General features: G+C 36.3%; 1 protein-coding gene across 1 annotated transcript; it reads left to right on the forward strand.

The window, feature by feature from the left end:
• Positions 1 to 12,249: 12,249 nt before the first annotated feature.
• On the forward strand, positions 12,250 to 15,971 carry LOC129276383 (protein rolling stone-like). Its single transcript, XM_054912764.2, has 3 exons — positions 12,250 to 13,193; positions 13,532 to 13,760; positions 14,483 to 15,971. Exons 1-3 carry the CDS (start codon positions 13,098 to 13,100, stop codon positions 14,986 to 14,988), a joined length of 831 nt encoding a protein of 276 aa, XP_054768739.2. The 5' UTR covers positions 12,250 to 13,097; the 3' UTR covers positions 14,989 to 15,971.
• Positions 15,972 to 16,205: the final 234 nt, after the last annotated feature.

Below are 16,205 nucleotides of genomic sequence, written 5' to 3' on the forward strand. Positions count from 1 at the left end.
GACTGTTTGACTGTCCCGAAATGGCTTCAGCCCCTGATTTGTTTTTTACCGGTTTCTCTTCTGCCTTTACAATCGTAATAAAACAAGTATGAGGCTCTTTCTGACGATTGGTCCAATATTGATGTAAAATGTTGCCACAATCATGTATTTATAACTATTGCCGTACAGGACTGGCGGCGATGACGGAGGCACCCCCCCCCCCCCTCGATTTTCTCTGCCCCCTTGATAGACCAAACAATCTCTAGAAATTGCCATTGTTTGTTAAGGTTTAAAAACAATTGGACTATAAGATTTTAGATTGAATGGAAATTTAGGTCATAAACCTACACACTGCTGAATCGTTTAATTATTTTTCTACAATTTAGGCTCCGGCTATTATTTTCAAGATAGATGTGATCGAAGTAACTCTTGTATCTTACCTTTACCGAATTTTAGTTCTCTAAAAGAAGTGTGTGTCAGGCCAATTTCTTCTGCCGAGAGAAATGTAACAAGGAATAACCAAATAGAATCAAAATGCGAAACAATCTTGTCTGATTCTGTTCACACAACATGCTTTCTTCCTATTGATCACTTAAGTAACGGACTGAATGCAGCCCGGGGTCCGTCTAATACACACGCGTGACCCCAAAAAACGTTTTTTTTTCAGTTTTGGACGCAGGCCGCGCGTGCACTTTTAAGGGTATAAAAAAACAACGATTTAAAAAAAAGGGGTAGTTTTGAACGACTGGCCAATGGTTAATCGCAGGGTCAAACGTTTTTAGGGTATTTTTTCCAAAGCTTTTTTTTTCAAAGACTAGCCAATCGTGTCTAGGGGATTTTTCCCCAAAGCTTTTTCCCCGGGGTCATATTCTGGCGACAACTTGTTTAGGGGCCAAAATTGGTATCTAAATACAAAGCCCGCGAAAAACCTGTTTAGGGGGTTATTTTGCACACAGAGAAAAACTCTTCTAGGGGGTGTTTGGAAATAATTTGGCCACGCGTGTGTACAGCAATGCATTTGACTGCATGCCCCCCCCCCCTCCCCGGGGGGGGGGGGATGCAGGGGCGGGCTGCGAGTGCTAGAACCACTGAGGAGTTTGGAGGCAACTGCCTCTATTGTTCTCAAGAAGTGAAAATGGAGGAAAGGGGAGAAAAGAAAAAAAAAGTAAATGGGGTCTCAAGTAACTATTGATAAGAAATGACCTAAACATTTAGCTGCCTTTGCTCACTCACATAGCGGCGCACACTCAACCCCTCTCCCTTCTTCTTTCTCTCTCATGATGTTCATCTCTCCTCTATCGGTCTCATTTCTTATCTTTGCTGTCTATTCATAGTACATCTCGGACAGAAACAGAAATAGACTTTAATTGTAACCGGGAGAATAACGAATAAATTTGTAATGACACAATATTGCTTTTACTAAGAAATAATATTTTACCTTTTCTTCAGACCTGATAAAAATGTAAACTAAAGTAAAGGGAAAGAGAGAAAATCTACTTACCAATTTATGTAGGCTTATACCTCTGTCATCATATGAACTAACACATATAACCCTATATACTTTGTAGTGCTGTGGTGAATGTTTATTCTATATTTTCAGAATGTTTATAATTCTATAACGTTATCTTTGACCTTTATATTATGCTTGGGTCGTTCAATGGATTTTATTACTTCGATCGTGGAGATTTGATGAATAACGTGGCCAGATGAAGGTGTGGTTTTTTTTTTTTTTTTGGGGGGGGCATGGATACATTAAATGATCATGAATGTATCAAATCAGACCGAGCTAATTATGAGAGGGGTTTTCGTGTGAGGAAGTGCATGTCTGTGATCGCGTGGGAGGGTGTGTACATGTGTTTTGGTTTGGTTTTTATTGAAATTTACTAAGGATTTTGATTTTTTTTCATTGAAATCTAAGAAGGATTGTGTAGAATTTATGTATTCACTGCCATTTCAGGAAAAATGCAACGAAATTGGGATTTGAGGGAACCTGGGCAAAGCGAGAGCCCCCCCCCCCCTCCCCCCCGCATACGCTCTTATCGGGAATAACTTTATTAAGCGTGTCGTAGACGGTATGAAGTGTTTATACTGTATCTATTTTTTTATTTTTTGTTTTGTTTTTATTTTGGGGGCTACGGCCCCCCTCCCACACCTCGCGCAAATCGTACTCTAAGCACGTATAGTGTTGACTGTTGGGGCAAAAGGTCCACCCTTTATCAAACATTTTAGTCTTAATTTTTTTTATACCGTTACAAATTTGACCCTAAACACGTAGCATTCCTAGCTACGTGTTTTTTATTATTTCATGTTTTTGACACCCTTATTATTTTACGTACGCAACGTGCCCTATCATGAAAAAGACATCCTTCTACGTGTTTTTGGGGTCGCGCATGCATGTATCCACTCGTCAAGGCCCCCCCCCCCCCCCCACCGGGAGTTAAACTTGATTGACTACTGTTTTAAGGTGGTCCAAATTCATATAGATGTGATTACCTTGATACAAATGCCCTTGGTAAACAAAAGAAATATATTGCGAAATTGGGTTCATTCTTTTCATTCATCACTGTCATAAAAATTTGCATAACCATGATTGATAACATAATATGGGCCACGCGGAACGGTTCAAAAAGTTGGGGGCTGACCATGCAAAAAAAAAGAATCACAATCGGATGGTCATTTTTCTTTTTTGTATACACGGTTTTGGAAAAAAGTTGGGGGTGGGCTTCGATCGGCTCTAACCCCCCCCCCCCATCCGTTCCGCGACACCTGTATGATATACGCAATGAGTTATATTTCGTGAACAAGCTGTAACAAATATGGTTACTCACTTCTTATGATGTCATGAAACTACATTAAGAAAAAGACAAAGTGTAAACCAAGTAGGCAATAAATACATTATAATTTATCATAATATTTGCGCATTTATTAAGCATGTTAAGTGAGTTCACATGGCTTAAAAGTCAATAGGCTATCAAATATTCAACAAGCCACTCGTGTAGTTTCTGTGACTAGTTATGTGCATAGTTGGGCTGAATAGGTCAAGCTGCTGCAAAGTGGGGGGATGGTTGAAATTAAACACACTGGAAACGACCTCATGTTATGTTACATTAAAAAACATTTATATTATACTGATAATTATTTTTCTCCTGGATTTAAATTGAATTTATTTTTCAATACTCATAAAAGATTTTCTAATCAATAATTTGCCTTATTAATTAAAAAAAGCCAAAGTTGACATGAAAATTACAACGTATTTACAGCAAAACAAACATAAATCTACACGGAGATATCGTTTTGATTTTTCATACGTTTATCAATGAATAAATTATATGAAATGTTTGTATTATGTTTATCATTGTATGTACAACTGTGAAACGGAAATCATTAAACAAAACAAAATCTGAAAAGTGCAATATGACATTTATTTATTTATTTATTTATTTAAAAACAGGGAAGCCCATTCAACAATGTGTTGGTCTCCCATGGGGCCCTGTGACATAACTAATTATACCAAATCAAACATACATATTTCAAAGAAAGCCTATACATGCATGAATTATTTTCGGAGAAGCACATTTTGAAGATACCCACGAGGAAAGGTTTCATTAAAAGTGTATTGTAAAAATGTGTTTATCTTACAATATTATTCAACAATAAAAAAAAACATTGCTAAAAAATATGATTTCGTAAACTTCCACTTAATATCACAATTCTAAAATATTAATTTTGTTTCTATAAGAATGAGAAATGTCGCAGCAATTCGGCATTGGGTGTGTAGCTTAGAACCTGCGATCATCGAACATTCATATCAGTTCGTGCTTTTATTGGTCCAAATTTTGTTAAATTCAATTATTTGTGTTTAGTATTTATTAAACTACATTACACTTCATCTTTATTGGATTTCTTTTTTTCACTGACGTCCTGCATTTTGATGAGCAAAAAGTTATTTAGAAAAATATGTAGACACATTGAAAGTTCACTGTATTTTATTTAGATCAACTCTGTTCATAACTCATGAAATACAAATTCTGGTTCCCATTTTTATTAATAAGTCTTCCAATCGTTATTTCTACAAAAGATTATGATAGAATTTCATTCTTAATTTACACACAAAAACTACTAATTTCTCATCAGTCTGCGTGTTAAGTATTCATCATCATAGGCGGCGGAAGCGGGGGGCGGTGGTCTTGCCCCCCCCTAAATTTTTGTTGAGAACCTTTTTTTTTTTTTTTTGCTTGTCAAAAAATGTTGGTGGTTCCTCCTAAAATTTTGCTTGATAACCTTTTTTCTTCTTTTTTTTTTGCTTGTCAAATTTTTTACCTGTGTCCATCCCAAAATTTCAGGTGGACCCCCCTAAATGTTATGGCTTCCTCCGCCAATATTCATCATCCCTCTGTCGATCCTTTTCCATCTATGTATTCTCGGGGGGGGGGGGTTTTCTCTGTAACTGTCTTTCCGATTCTCTCTCTTGGTTTTTGCTCTCTGTACACGAGGGAAAATATTTTTTGGGGGGTGAAAGCAAAGAGAGTGAATATTAGTTTCAATCCTTCACTCGGGGATCTTTGATCACTCTTTAGGAGAAACCTTAAACTGATGAGAAAATGTCTTTACTGTCAGAGTCTTTACGTACTATTCCATACGCACACAAATAGGTACATATTACGAAGACGAACAAACATACCAAACCAATTATAATAGATTCAGAATGTATAACTAACCCATCAGAAGTTTTCGCGAGTGTAATATCTTTTGATCTTGGTACGTCATGTTTATTCGAAGATGAATGTTCATGAATTACGGTTGGATCTATAGATTGTAATTTTGGGGGACAGGTGTATAAGGTGACATCGTGAACGGTTCTGTTATTTATTGGATCCCATCCCCAATCTTTACACTCACATTTATCTTTTGTTCCTTCTAAAGGAGAAAAACAACAGTATATATGATCTGAAAGGGTGGCCAACATCATCTGCACCAAGGTACTTCCATTGTATTGTGGCTCAGTAAGAGGTGGCGCCCTCTGGCCCCCTTGGTAGCAGACTATCTGCCCTGGTGAACTCCCTGAGGAAGCTGAGCAATGGAGCTTCACCCAATCCCTGTGATATCTTCTTCTTGGCTCACATGATGACTTCCTCGGATTTTCCTTAACTTGTAACCGAACTCTTCTGACGTCAGTTATCACGTCATCATTGCTATATGTAGTCAGGATATATATGCCTTCATCGTATATGGTGACTGGATTTATGACGAGATAAATAGAACACTTGTCCTGTACGGCGCTAGTTTGCTCAGTTACTAGATAATTGTGACGTTTGGATTGTACTAGACCTTTAGAATGATAAACTAAATAAGTATCGCCATGTTGATGTTGTAAAGTAATGTATGTATCGCACGGATGTGAGAAATAAAGCTCTGCCCGTTCACCATCTAAAACGCGAAGAGCTATACAGCAATGGATACTGATGAGTTTAATAACTATCAAGAAAATAATCATCATTGTATATTTCATCCCTTTCATCAGTTGTTAAGTTCTCTGAATGAAGATAAAGTTTTGTAAACATGAACGATTCCAGGTTCAGAGTTTTAGTAGTATCTTTAAGCTACCATTTTCCATTCAACTTTCACTTAACGCTCTTCATTGTTATATTTTTATGAACTTATGTATCAAATTGCTTTATGAACAAATTCCAACTAAGACGTACTAATTTTGTTTGGTCAACACGTGTTTCAAGATCCTCATGGTGTGCCTGATCTGAGTGTGTATTTTGTCGTTGTTTCTTCGGCAAGCTAGGTTTGTCACTTGGATTTCTCTGACGATTCACAGTGGACTTGGTTCGTAATTTGGTAGTGAAATATATTTTGTTTCTCCTGAAAGAAAGAATAAAATGGAGAATACTTTTATTTTCCGAATTTTTTTAAGAGTATAGCAAATTTGATCTTGAGTAAAAGAAATAAGCGAAGTTGTCTGGTTGTCCTGCGAAGAAATTGGTGAACACGTCCCATTTGGGAACTGCAGACTCAGTGTCGCGCAGCGGCGTAACATGGGTCGGTGGCCAGGGGGGGGGGTGGCAAGAGCCAAGAATTTCCCGGTCATATCATGGTATGAACAGGCGCAATGGTGTAATGAGGCGACTATTTTGAGAGGGCCAGATATTGCGTATCGGGCAGAATTTATCTTTAAAAAAAGTTGCGAGCGAGCGAGCAAAAATTTTGACCTTTTTAATACAAAAATCAAATTTTGTGATAGATTTTGACATGATATCCAGGAAATAATTTATTTCACTCTTCTCTCTTTGCATTCCTTTTTTGTGGTCTGTACGCCACTGTGAACAGGATTCTTTGCGGCAGTAGCGTGAAGAGTAGAAAAAAAACGAGGGGCGCAGTATGACACATGTGCTAAAAGCTGCTTAATATAAGTCCCGAGCGAGCGAAGCGAGCGAGAAAAAATCACCTTTTCATGAGAATCTAACTTTGAGATATTTTAGAAATTATATTTAGTAAATAAAATGATATTCTACACTTTTCCTTTGCTTTTCTTTCCTCCCTTTTTGTTGTTCTTGTTTGTAGAACTTTTGGGGGCCAATGGCCCAACCCTTCAATACTCATATACATGTACAGCAGCTATGCGGTAGGGGTCCGGAGCGGAGCCCCCGGAACTTCTTGATATCAAAGCCATTTAAACCTCGCAGATCGCCGCTATTTTAATCAAATCGCGGGTATATACAGAATATAGCTTTTACACATTTATTCAACCCAGTTGCGTAATGAACCAAAATTATTTGAGGGGGCAAAACATAGCAATGTGGGAAAATTTACATCCTACATCCACTGCATGTTGGTTCTATACTCTTTCTATTTGTCATTATATTGATTTGTTTATGCATTGTTTTTTATTGTTCATATAATATTGTATATTGTATATTGTACATTTTTAATGGATGTGAGTAAAGTGAATTGAATTTGTTAAAAGTTTTGAAATTAAATTATAATTATGTGATAGACTTTTCCATTATATTCAGCAAATAACACATTTCATTGTTTCCATTCATTTCATTATACGTTGTCTCCTATAATTTATTTTATTTCCTCTTGGGTGTGGAACTAAGACCCCCCCCCCCCGCGCCTGTACGCCAGAGATTGAACGTGATTGAACGGGGGCGTTATAGAGCCATTTGATGGTTATATAGATGAAGAGCCCCTATTGTGTGTGTTTGCTTATTTATGAGGCGCCGAATGTACCATTATTATATAGAACAATTATTTGTTATATAATCATTATTTATTAAATAATAACTATTATTTATATATAATTTACATTTTATTTGTAAATAACTACTATTATATAAAATATCATTTCTAATTATTTATATATAATTCCAAGTAATACTTCATTATTTGTAAATAATAATAGTTCGACATTCCATTATTTATAAATAATGATTATTTGTTTTTCATTATTTATAAATAATGGAATGTCGAACTATTATTATTTACAAATAATGAAGTATTACTTGGAATTATATATAAATAATTAGAAATGATATTTTATATAATAGTAGTTATTTACAAATAAAATGTAAATTATATATAAATAATAGTTATTATTTAATAAATAATGATTATATAACAAATAATTGTTCTATATAATATTGGTACATTCGGCGCCTCATACTTATTGGCATACAATTTAGCAAGCTTTTAGCACAACGTTGTATGCAGTCAATCTTTCTTCCCGCTCTTTATTTTGTATCCTCTGCAGCCCGGTCGCGTTATTATATTTTTCTTGTCCCTTTTCTTTGTTTTCTAATTTAGCTTTTGACTAATTCCATTCTTCCTTCGTTTCCCGCTATTGTTTGCCATTTTGTCATCTTTTAATTTATTTCCCATCATGCTATTGCATTACATAATGATAAGCCTATTTCGGAATAATTTGTTCTTTGTCAAATGTTCTTCTTTCGTACCTTTTTCCCGCTTTTTTTCCTCTTCCATTAACATTTTTTTTTCGTTTTCTTTTCACTTTTCCCTTTCCCTTTCCTTTTCCTCCATCCCTTTTCCCCTTTCCTCCCCCTTTCCTTTTCTTTCTCCCTCTTTTTTTTCCTTTTCCCGTTTTTTATTTTCCCGGTGAAATCCGCCAGGGGGGGGGCAGCTTGCCCCCCTGCCCCCCCCCCGCCTGTTACGCCACTGGTGTCGCGGGATGAGAAAAAAAATTGCCTTTGCCTAATAGTCTCGCTAGTTTTGTCTCTGTATTTGGTTTTAGGGTAATGAGCAAGATGAGTTTCGCGAGTAACGACAAGCATGATAAGTGCTGGAGGCCCGGCTGGAGGCTACTTAATGATTTGAATTATATCTGATGAATTGGTTGTAAACATTTTGTTACCAAGACAAAATGTAAACGAGTATAGGAGCAAAATGATTAATGTTTATCTCGAAGATTTAAATGTGAAGTCCCAGGAACCTAACCCTACTGTAATTGTAAGGTAGACACTTAACTCTGCATAGCATGGCCTGCTACCCATCCGTGTCCAACACCTTAATAATGCACCGGAATTGAAACTCATCGAAATAGCCAAATATATCCTGGTAAAAGCAATACAATTAAGTGTGGCGCGTCAATTCTTATACCGATTTTAGGGGCGTAGCCAGAGAAATAAAACAATAATATCTTTTACCCTTCAAAATGTACCTCTCGTCTAAAACATAGTAACTGTAGGCCTACAATTAAAAAATTAAAAAATAGGCTCACTGAAAAATATTCATAATTCATAGATAATTTTCCCGAAAAATAAAAAGTGGCTAAATATTATACATATACGTGGCATGATCTGCAATCAAATAACCAAGGGCATGCGCATTACTCGACAGATGATAAAAATATGATATCTTGAAAAATAATCTTAAAGTGATAAACGTCAATCATAAATCTAAATGAAATTCGGTACTTAATATCTACAATATATCTTATTTGGCTTCTTAGATTTCTTCTCAAGACCTATTGTTTTACAGTTTCCTTTCAATTTGTTAGAATGTATACGGGCGACAGTAATGGAAAGACCAAGAAGATACTTACCGTAATCAAAGTGTTGAATGTTGTGATAAAAGTGGATGCCTATTTCTCTCTCAAATCATACGTGCGAATTTGTATAATGATTGTCAAGCTTGTCGATCTTATATGGACAATGCAAAAGGAAAGGACAAGCTGCAATGAATAATGAAATATGGACACTTATCTTAAGCTCTTGACTCCTCTGAAGTCTTAGAATTAATGTGAGTTATACAAAAATTACAGTCTTATCTGTATCATAATTTTTATAAGCATATAAAATTTATCGATGTTTTAAGTCACATGCACGCAAAAAAAAATAACAACAATTTGCTGGAGTAACATTATGATCTACCCCTTCAATTTCTCATATTGATTGATTCCTGCTGATAAAGTATATAGGGATTATGTTTGAATTATTAGGCTGTCGATCATTAAAATACACCCGTGATTTGAATTAACAATATGAGACTCTCATGTTCACGAATTGATCTTTCCAGACGATTTTATTGCATTGTGAAGTTGTGATAAAATCGTTTAAAGTAAACATTCAAACTGGTCCAAAGTCCGTCTTTGTATAAAGGTAACTCCAATACTCATCAATTCTGTAACAAATCTTGCTATAAAAACATATTACCATGGCAGAAATGGGCATGATGATGTAGAGGCGGATCATTTTAGAGACAAAATGTTTAGACACAGCGGGGATAGAATCCGATCAGAATCCGAACATTGCAAGAAAACTTTATTTGTGATTAGAATTCAAGTAAACATTATTTAGGCCTCATCGACTTGAACTTTGTGCGTAATCTCGGACCCCCCTCCTTTTCTCTCGATCTTCTCTCCCCCCCTCTCTCTTTTTCTTTCTTTCTTTCTTTCTTTCTTTCTTTCTTTCTTTCTTTCTTTCTTTCTTTCTTTCTTTCTTTCTTTCTTTCTTTCTTTCTTTCTTTCTTTCTTTCTTTCTTTCTTTCTTTCTTTCTTTCTTTCTTTCTTTCTTTCTTTCTTTCTTTCTTTCTTTCTTTCTTTCTTTCTTTCTTTCTTTCTTTCTTTCTTTCTTTCTTTCTTTCTTTCTTTCTTTCTTTCTTTCTTTCTTTCTTTCATTCTTTCATTCTTTCTTTCTTTCTTTCTTTCTTCCCATTATTATTGTGAATAATAATAATTATTATTATTATTATTAATATTATTATTATTGTTATTATCATTATTATTATTATCATGTACTTTATAACTATTCTTTTTATTGCACAGTTCGAGCCTCCTTCTTCCCTACACTTATATTATTTGCATTCCCAGGACCAAAATCCAATTGAAACCAGTTGGATTTCCAACTGGTTTCAATTGGTTTCAATTGGTTTCAACTGGTTTCAATTGGTTTTAACTGGAATTTAACAATTTCCAATTGAAACCAGTTGGGCAACTGGAAATCCTAACTGGAACCAGTTGGGTAACTGGAAATGACTTCCAATTGGGAATGATTTCTAACTGGAACCAGTTGAGTAACTGGAAATCCCAACTGGAACCAGTTGGGCAACTGGAAATCCTAACTGGAACCAGTTGGGTAACTGGAAATGACTTCCAATTGGAAATGATTTCTTACTGGAACCAGTTGAGTAACTGGAAATCCCAACTGGAACCAGTTGGGCAACTGGAAATCCTAACTGGAACCAGTTGGGTAACTGGAAATGACTTCCAATTGGAAATGATTTCTAACTGGAACCAGTTGGGCAACTGGAAATCCTAACTGGAACCAGTTGGGTAACTGGAAATGACTTCCAACTGGAAATGATTTCTAACTGGAACCAGTTGAGTAACTGGAAATCCCAACTGGAACCAGTTGGGCAACTGGAAATCCTAACTGGAACCAGTTGGGTAACTGGAAATGACTTCCAATTGGAAATGATTTCTTACTGGAACCAGTTGAGTAACTGGAAATCCCAACTGGAACCAGTTGGGCAACTGGAAATCCTAACTGGAACCAGTTGGGTAACTGGAAATGACTTCCAATTGGAAATGATTTCTAACTGGAACCAGTTGGGCAACTGGAAATCCTAACTGGAACCAGTTGGGTAACTGGAAATGACTTCCAATTGGAAATGATTTCTAACTGGAACCAGTTGGGCAACTGGAAATCCTAACTGGAACCAGTTGGGTAACTGGAAATGACTTCCAACTGGAAATGATTTCTAACTGGAACCAGTTGGGTAACTGGAAATCCTAACTTGAACCATTCAGTTGTGTAACTGGAAATCCTAACTGGTACCAATTGGGTAACTGAGATGACTTCTAACTGGAAAGATGGGTAACTGGAAATGAATTCTAATTGGAACCAGTTGGGTAACTGGAAATTATTTCCAATTGGTTTCCAATTGGAAATTTTCCAGTTACCCAACTGGATCCAATTGAAACCAGAAATTTGCATATTATTTCCCAGTGTGCACAGATTAATGTTTTATGAGATTAATCATCATTAACAATGTATCTATTTAATTCTTTACAATTTCAAGTACCACACTTTTTAAAGATTAGTATTTAGAATACTTAGCAGTGAAAACCATGTTCATAAATGTTATAGATTATAATTAAAACAGATTAAAGGATAATTAGTACACCACTAACTGTTACCAAATTACATCAAATAAAAGTACATATATTTGAAGATCTTCCATATATATATATATACATGAAAGTCTGTATTTTATCAATGCCATTTACATTGGTAATAATAGACATATAACACTGCTTCTGTGTTGGCATGATAAATAGTTACTGCAAATGCTAATTAATTTGTAACTAATTAAGTTCGTTCCAACTGGAAGTTCCAATTGGATCCAGTTGGAAACCAATTGGTTTCAACTGGTTCCAGTTGAAACCAGTTGCCTCCAATTGGTTTCAACTGGAACCAATTGAAACCAGTTGCCTCCAATTGGATTCAATTGGTTTTAATAGGGAAATTGGAACAACTGGCACCAATTGACAACAATTGCCAACTGGTTCCAGTTGCCCAATTGGTTTTAACTGGAACCAATTGGCAACTGGTTTTCAATTGGTTTTTAACTGGAACCAATTGGCAACTGGTTTTCAATTGGAACCAGTTGTTCCAATTTCCCTATTGAAACCAGTTGGCCAACTGGTTTCAATTGGTTTTGCCCTAATTGGTTTTAACTGGATTTTGGTCCTGGGTTTCATCATTTTAATAATTGCAAGGGGATTGACGTACAAATGTAAAAAAAGGTTGTGATCCATTTCATGATACACTGACAGGTCCTAGCTAAAAGCGGTGCATCTTTTTGTGAACACATTGCAGTGCAATTTTTGTACAGTGAGTGCCAGAAATAAGGCCGATAGGTTATATAATATTACATAATCGTGTATCTCTCTCGAGCATCTTTGAGATATCACAGACCTGCATGAACGCTCTAGCTCTATGTATATATACGGGAGGTATTATTATATTGGATACAGCATTCCCTAGCTTTGATCGCTGCGAAGATTCTGATCATCGGTTCCTTCAAATTTTCAATACCTTAATACAACCTGCACACTGGTACATACACTCGGTTACGAGTTCTCTCATTCTTTATTTACTATTTCAAAATCATCAGTGGATGGATATCCAATATGAATATATCTCGCAGAGTAGGATCCGAAGTATGATCTATAGGCGTAGAATGCAGAAGAGGTGAATTGCAGATTCATTGAAAGTTGTGATCCTTCCTATATGCCATTACCATTCGCGAATTAATTTCGTAAATGGTCGAGATGGCTACGTGACCACTTTCTCTATCGAACCGATGTCGACAGCGCCAAATATATTCTTCGTCTACTATCCATTGACTTTTACATGAAAGGATCTACCATCCAATATACATGCATGTATAATGGGTTTGTGTTTCACGGACGTAGTAATGGATAATTTCATTTGAAATGTTTGACTTGGGAGGTACTGATCTGATTAGCAGTTAATCTTCATCACCCTTGATCTTCATCGTTGTAACCCCAATTTGAGCATTACTACATTAATTATTATGCACGTATAGTGCCAAGATAGACTTGATTAATATATATCCAATTGAACAACATGAATGAAGAGGAAGCATCAAGAAAATGGTACTCAGTCCGGAAGGATGATTTCAAGTTAACGTGTGATTGTATTGATGAGGTTTTAAAACAACATGTAAGTATTTATGATATAGGCCTAAATACTGTGTTCCTTGTAAATTCATGGTTTATACTATCATGGTTGCGTATAATTATGATTTAATGAAAAGCTTGTTTGTTTATGGTATCAAAATTTCCCAAATTCTAATATATGAATACGCCAATATTGCGGATGTGTGGGTGTGTGTGTGACACCAATTCCCCCCCCCCCTCTCTCTCTCTCTACATATCTGGGCGCCATTTTCACTAGTAATTATTCAATTGTTGCAAGTACCATATGGAAACTTTGATTGATGGTAATGTATTGATGTAACTCCTCGTACCCATGACTTCATTTTATATTCTCTCTTCCAGGGTCGTATTCCTTTCATCATTTACGCTATCTACCGTTTGGTTTTGGCTCTATACTTCTTCACATTCCTTATCTTCTTTGGCGTAAGCAGTGCCGAATTTCTTGGAGTCAAATTCCTCATCTACCTGACCGATTGGACGTACATATTAGCGACACTTTATCTTATAGTTGCTTGTTTCAACACCATCGCGACCACGAGCTGTTACTGCATTGGTGGCTGCATAGGAAAGGGTAAGATTTGCGGATTGCATGCTCAAGATACCAATCAACATAATCAAAGTGAAGACAATTTTAAAGGATCTGTGACGCCTTGGACCTGTTGCATAAAATATTTTTTTCAATGGGTTATTGTCAATGGCATAATTTTGTTTGCCAGAGTATCTCATGGCAAAAGTTAATATGCAACAGACCCCTGCTGGGCATGCTTGTCGGTATATGACGGCCTATGGCAGTTAAATTCTTTTATTATTTAACCAAATTTCTCGATTTTAAGATTTATAACATCTTGATATTAAAAAGTGATATCAAGATGTGAATTAAATTGATATCAATAAATGGGATTAAATGATGAGACAACTTGTCATAGTTACGTACGTCAGCATACGCTGACTTAGAGGTCGAGGTGCCTTAGAGATGTATATGTTGGTTCATACTTAATTGAGTTCGAAACTTATAAGAACTCCAAATGGTTGACTGAATTAGTGTTATGATCCTCGACAGAAGTGGACAAGTGTCCCGTTTTGTGATCAATGAAATGGTTTCAGTAAAATAAAACAAAAATGTGATAGTGTGTGGAAGAGCGAACTTCAAAATGACAGGTGATAACCAGTTAATATCATGACCTCTGTAAAATTGCTGGTGTAAGTGTCCCACCACACACATACTCTAATGGGAGGGGGGGGCTTTATATTTCCTTCCTTTATTTGATTTCCTATTTACTCCATTCATTACAGGCGTTGTAAGGAATCAGTTTCAGTGGCTCCTGCTTAACATATCCGCGACGGTATCCATGATTGTCACCGTCGTCTACTGGACAGCACTCCGCCCTTTCATGAACGAAAAACTCCCAATCTATCTCGACATCACCATCCATCTCTTACCCGCCATCATTTGCCTCGTCGACATCCTCCTAACTACTGTTATCGTCCGCTTCGTCCATGTCGTATACCCGTTCGTCTACCTCTTCATCTACCTCCTCTTTGCCGTGATTTACTGGGCGGCAGGTGGAACAGATCCCGCTGGAAATCCCTTTATATACCCTATCATTGACTTTGGAAATTATCCCGGGATCGCCGTAGCGTCAGTATTCGGGGTTTGTTTGGCAACGTTACTGGCACAGGCGGCGTTGAAGGGTTTATACGCGTTGCGCCATCGTTATATTGACGAACTTAGACTAACTGGAACAATATCTCATCACAGTCATGAAGTGTTAGAAGTTCAGCTTGAAGATCAAAGCTGAAGTAAACAAATCCGTAAACCCTAACTGATATCAAACAATAATTAATCTTCGAGAATGCAAGTCATCTTACATATATTTTTAATGAATTTACATAATGGAGTACAACCTTGCATTCTGCACGTTTAACGTTACATAATTATACATGTAGTATGTAATTCGAAAGTCTGAAAAGCACGAGCTGTTTTTCATAAATGAAAATACAGCGTTTAAAACGGAAATAATGAAGATTATTCAGTCTGCGTAAAAAAAAATATCACCAGAACTCATTGTGAAGTTAAATTGACAACGCTTCGTTAGAATGAGACGGGATGAAAGGGTTATTGACTCTTATTCCTGCTGTTGCTGTTGCTGCTGCTGATGATAATATAATGATGATGATTTTTTAGATAATGAGGATGATAAGGATAATGGCGTCGATATGATAAAGACAATAATGATGACGATGGTGGTGGTGGTGGTGGTGGTGATGATGATGATGATGATGGTGGTGGTGGTAGTGATGATGGATGATGATGATCAATGGCATACCGTGGGTCACGGCATTGGTCAGGCACAAGCAAAAATTTTAAGTCACTTAGTGGACGCGCAAAGCGCGCTCAATTGCCAGGTAAACTGACCTAATATAGACATTTTAAGGACTGTCCCATTAAACGGATATGTACCTCACTGATCAAATAATGCAAGCGCGAAGCACAAACTGAAAATTCTCCACTTGCCATAGGTCAAAACTAGTTTTCGGCTAAATACATTTGTTTATACAGGGCCAAAATTATGGAACTCCCTTCCTTCTTCATTGAAGCAATCAGTTAGCCTTAGTGTTTTTAGAAACAAGTTAAATACCGATTTACTGAAGAAATACTTAAATCAGTAAACGAATGCCTGCTTGTTATATCTCGTCTAACTTTATAAATTGTGAAATTGTGTTCAAAATTTAGAATAACTCATTAGCTGTGATTAAAAATTTGAAACATTATTCAAAATCATTAATTTCTGCCATTTTTTCCTCTTCATTTGCCCCATTGTGGTATTTCCATGTGTAATCGACATATCGTTTAACATGATTTTACATGATTTTATTCTGTTTTTTAGAGAGAGAAAGTGCCGATTCATAGTAGGCCGATAATGAAACCTACGGCAACTACTATTTCAACAACATATGCCTATTTGCCAAAGGAACATTATAGGTCAGCGGTAGGCTTGACATTGTAACTATTTAG

The sequence above is a fragment of the Lytechinus pictus genome, chromosome 2, assembly GCF_037042905.1.
Source record: "Lytechinus pictus isolate F3 Inbred chromosome 2, Lp3.0, whole genome shotgun sequence".
Classification (NCBI taxonomy): Eukaryota; Metazoa; Echinodermata; class Echinoidea; order Temnopleuroida; family Toxopneustidae; genus Lytechinus; species Lytechinus pictus.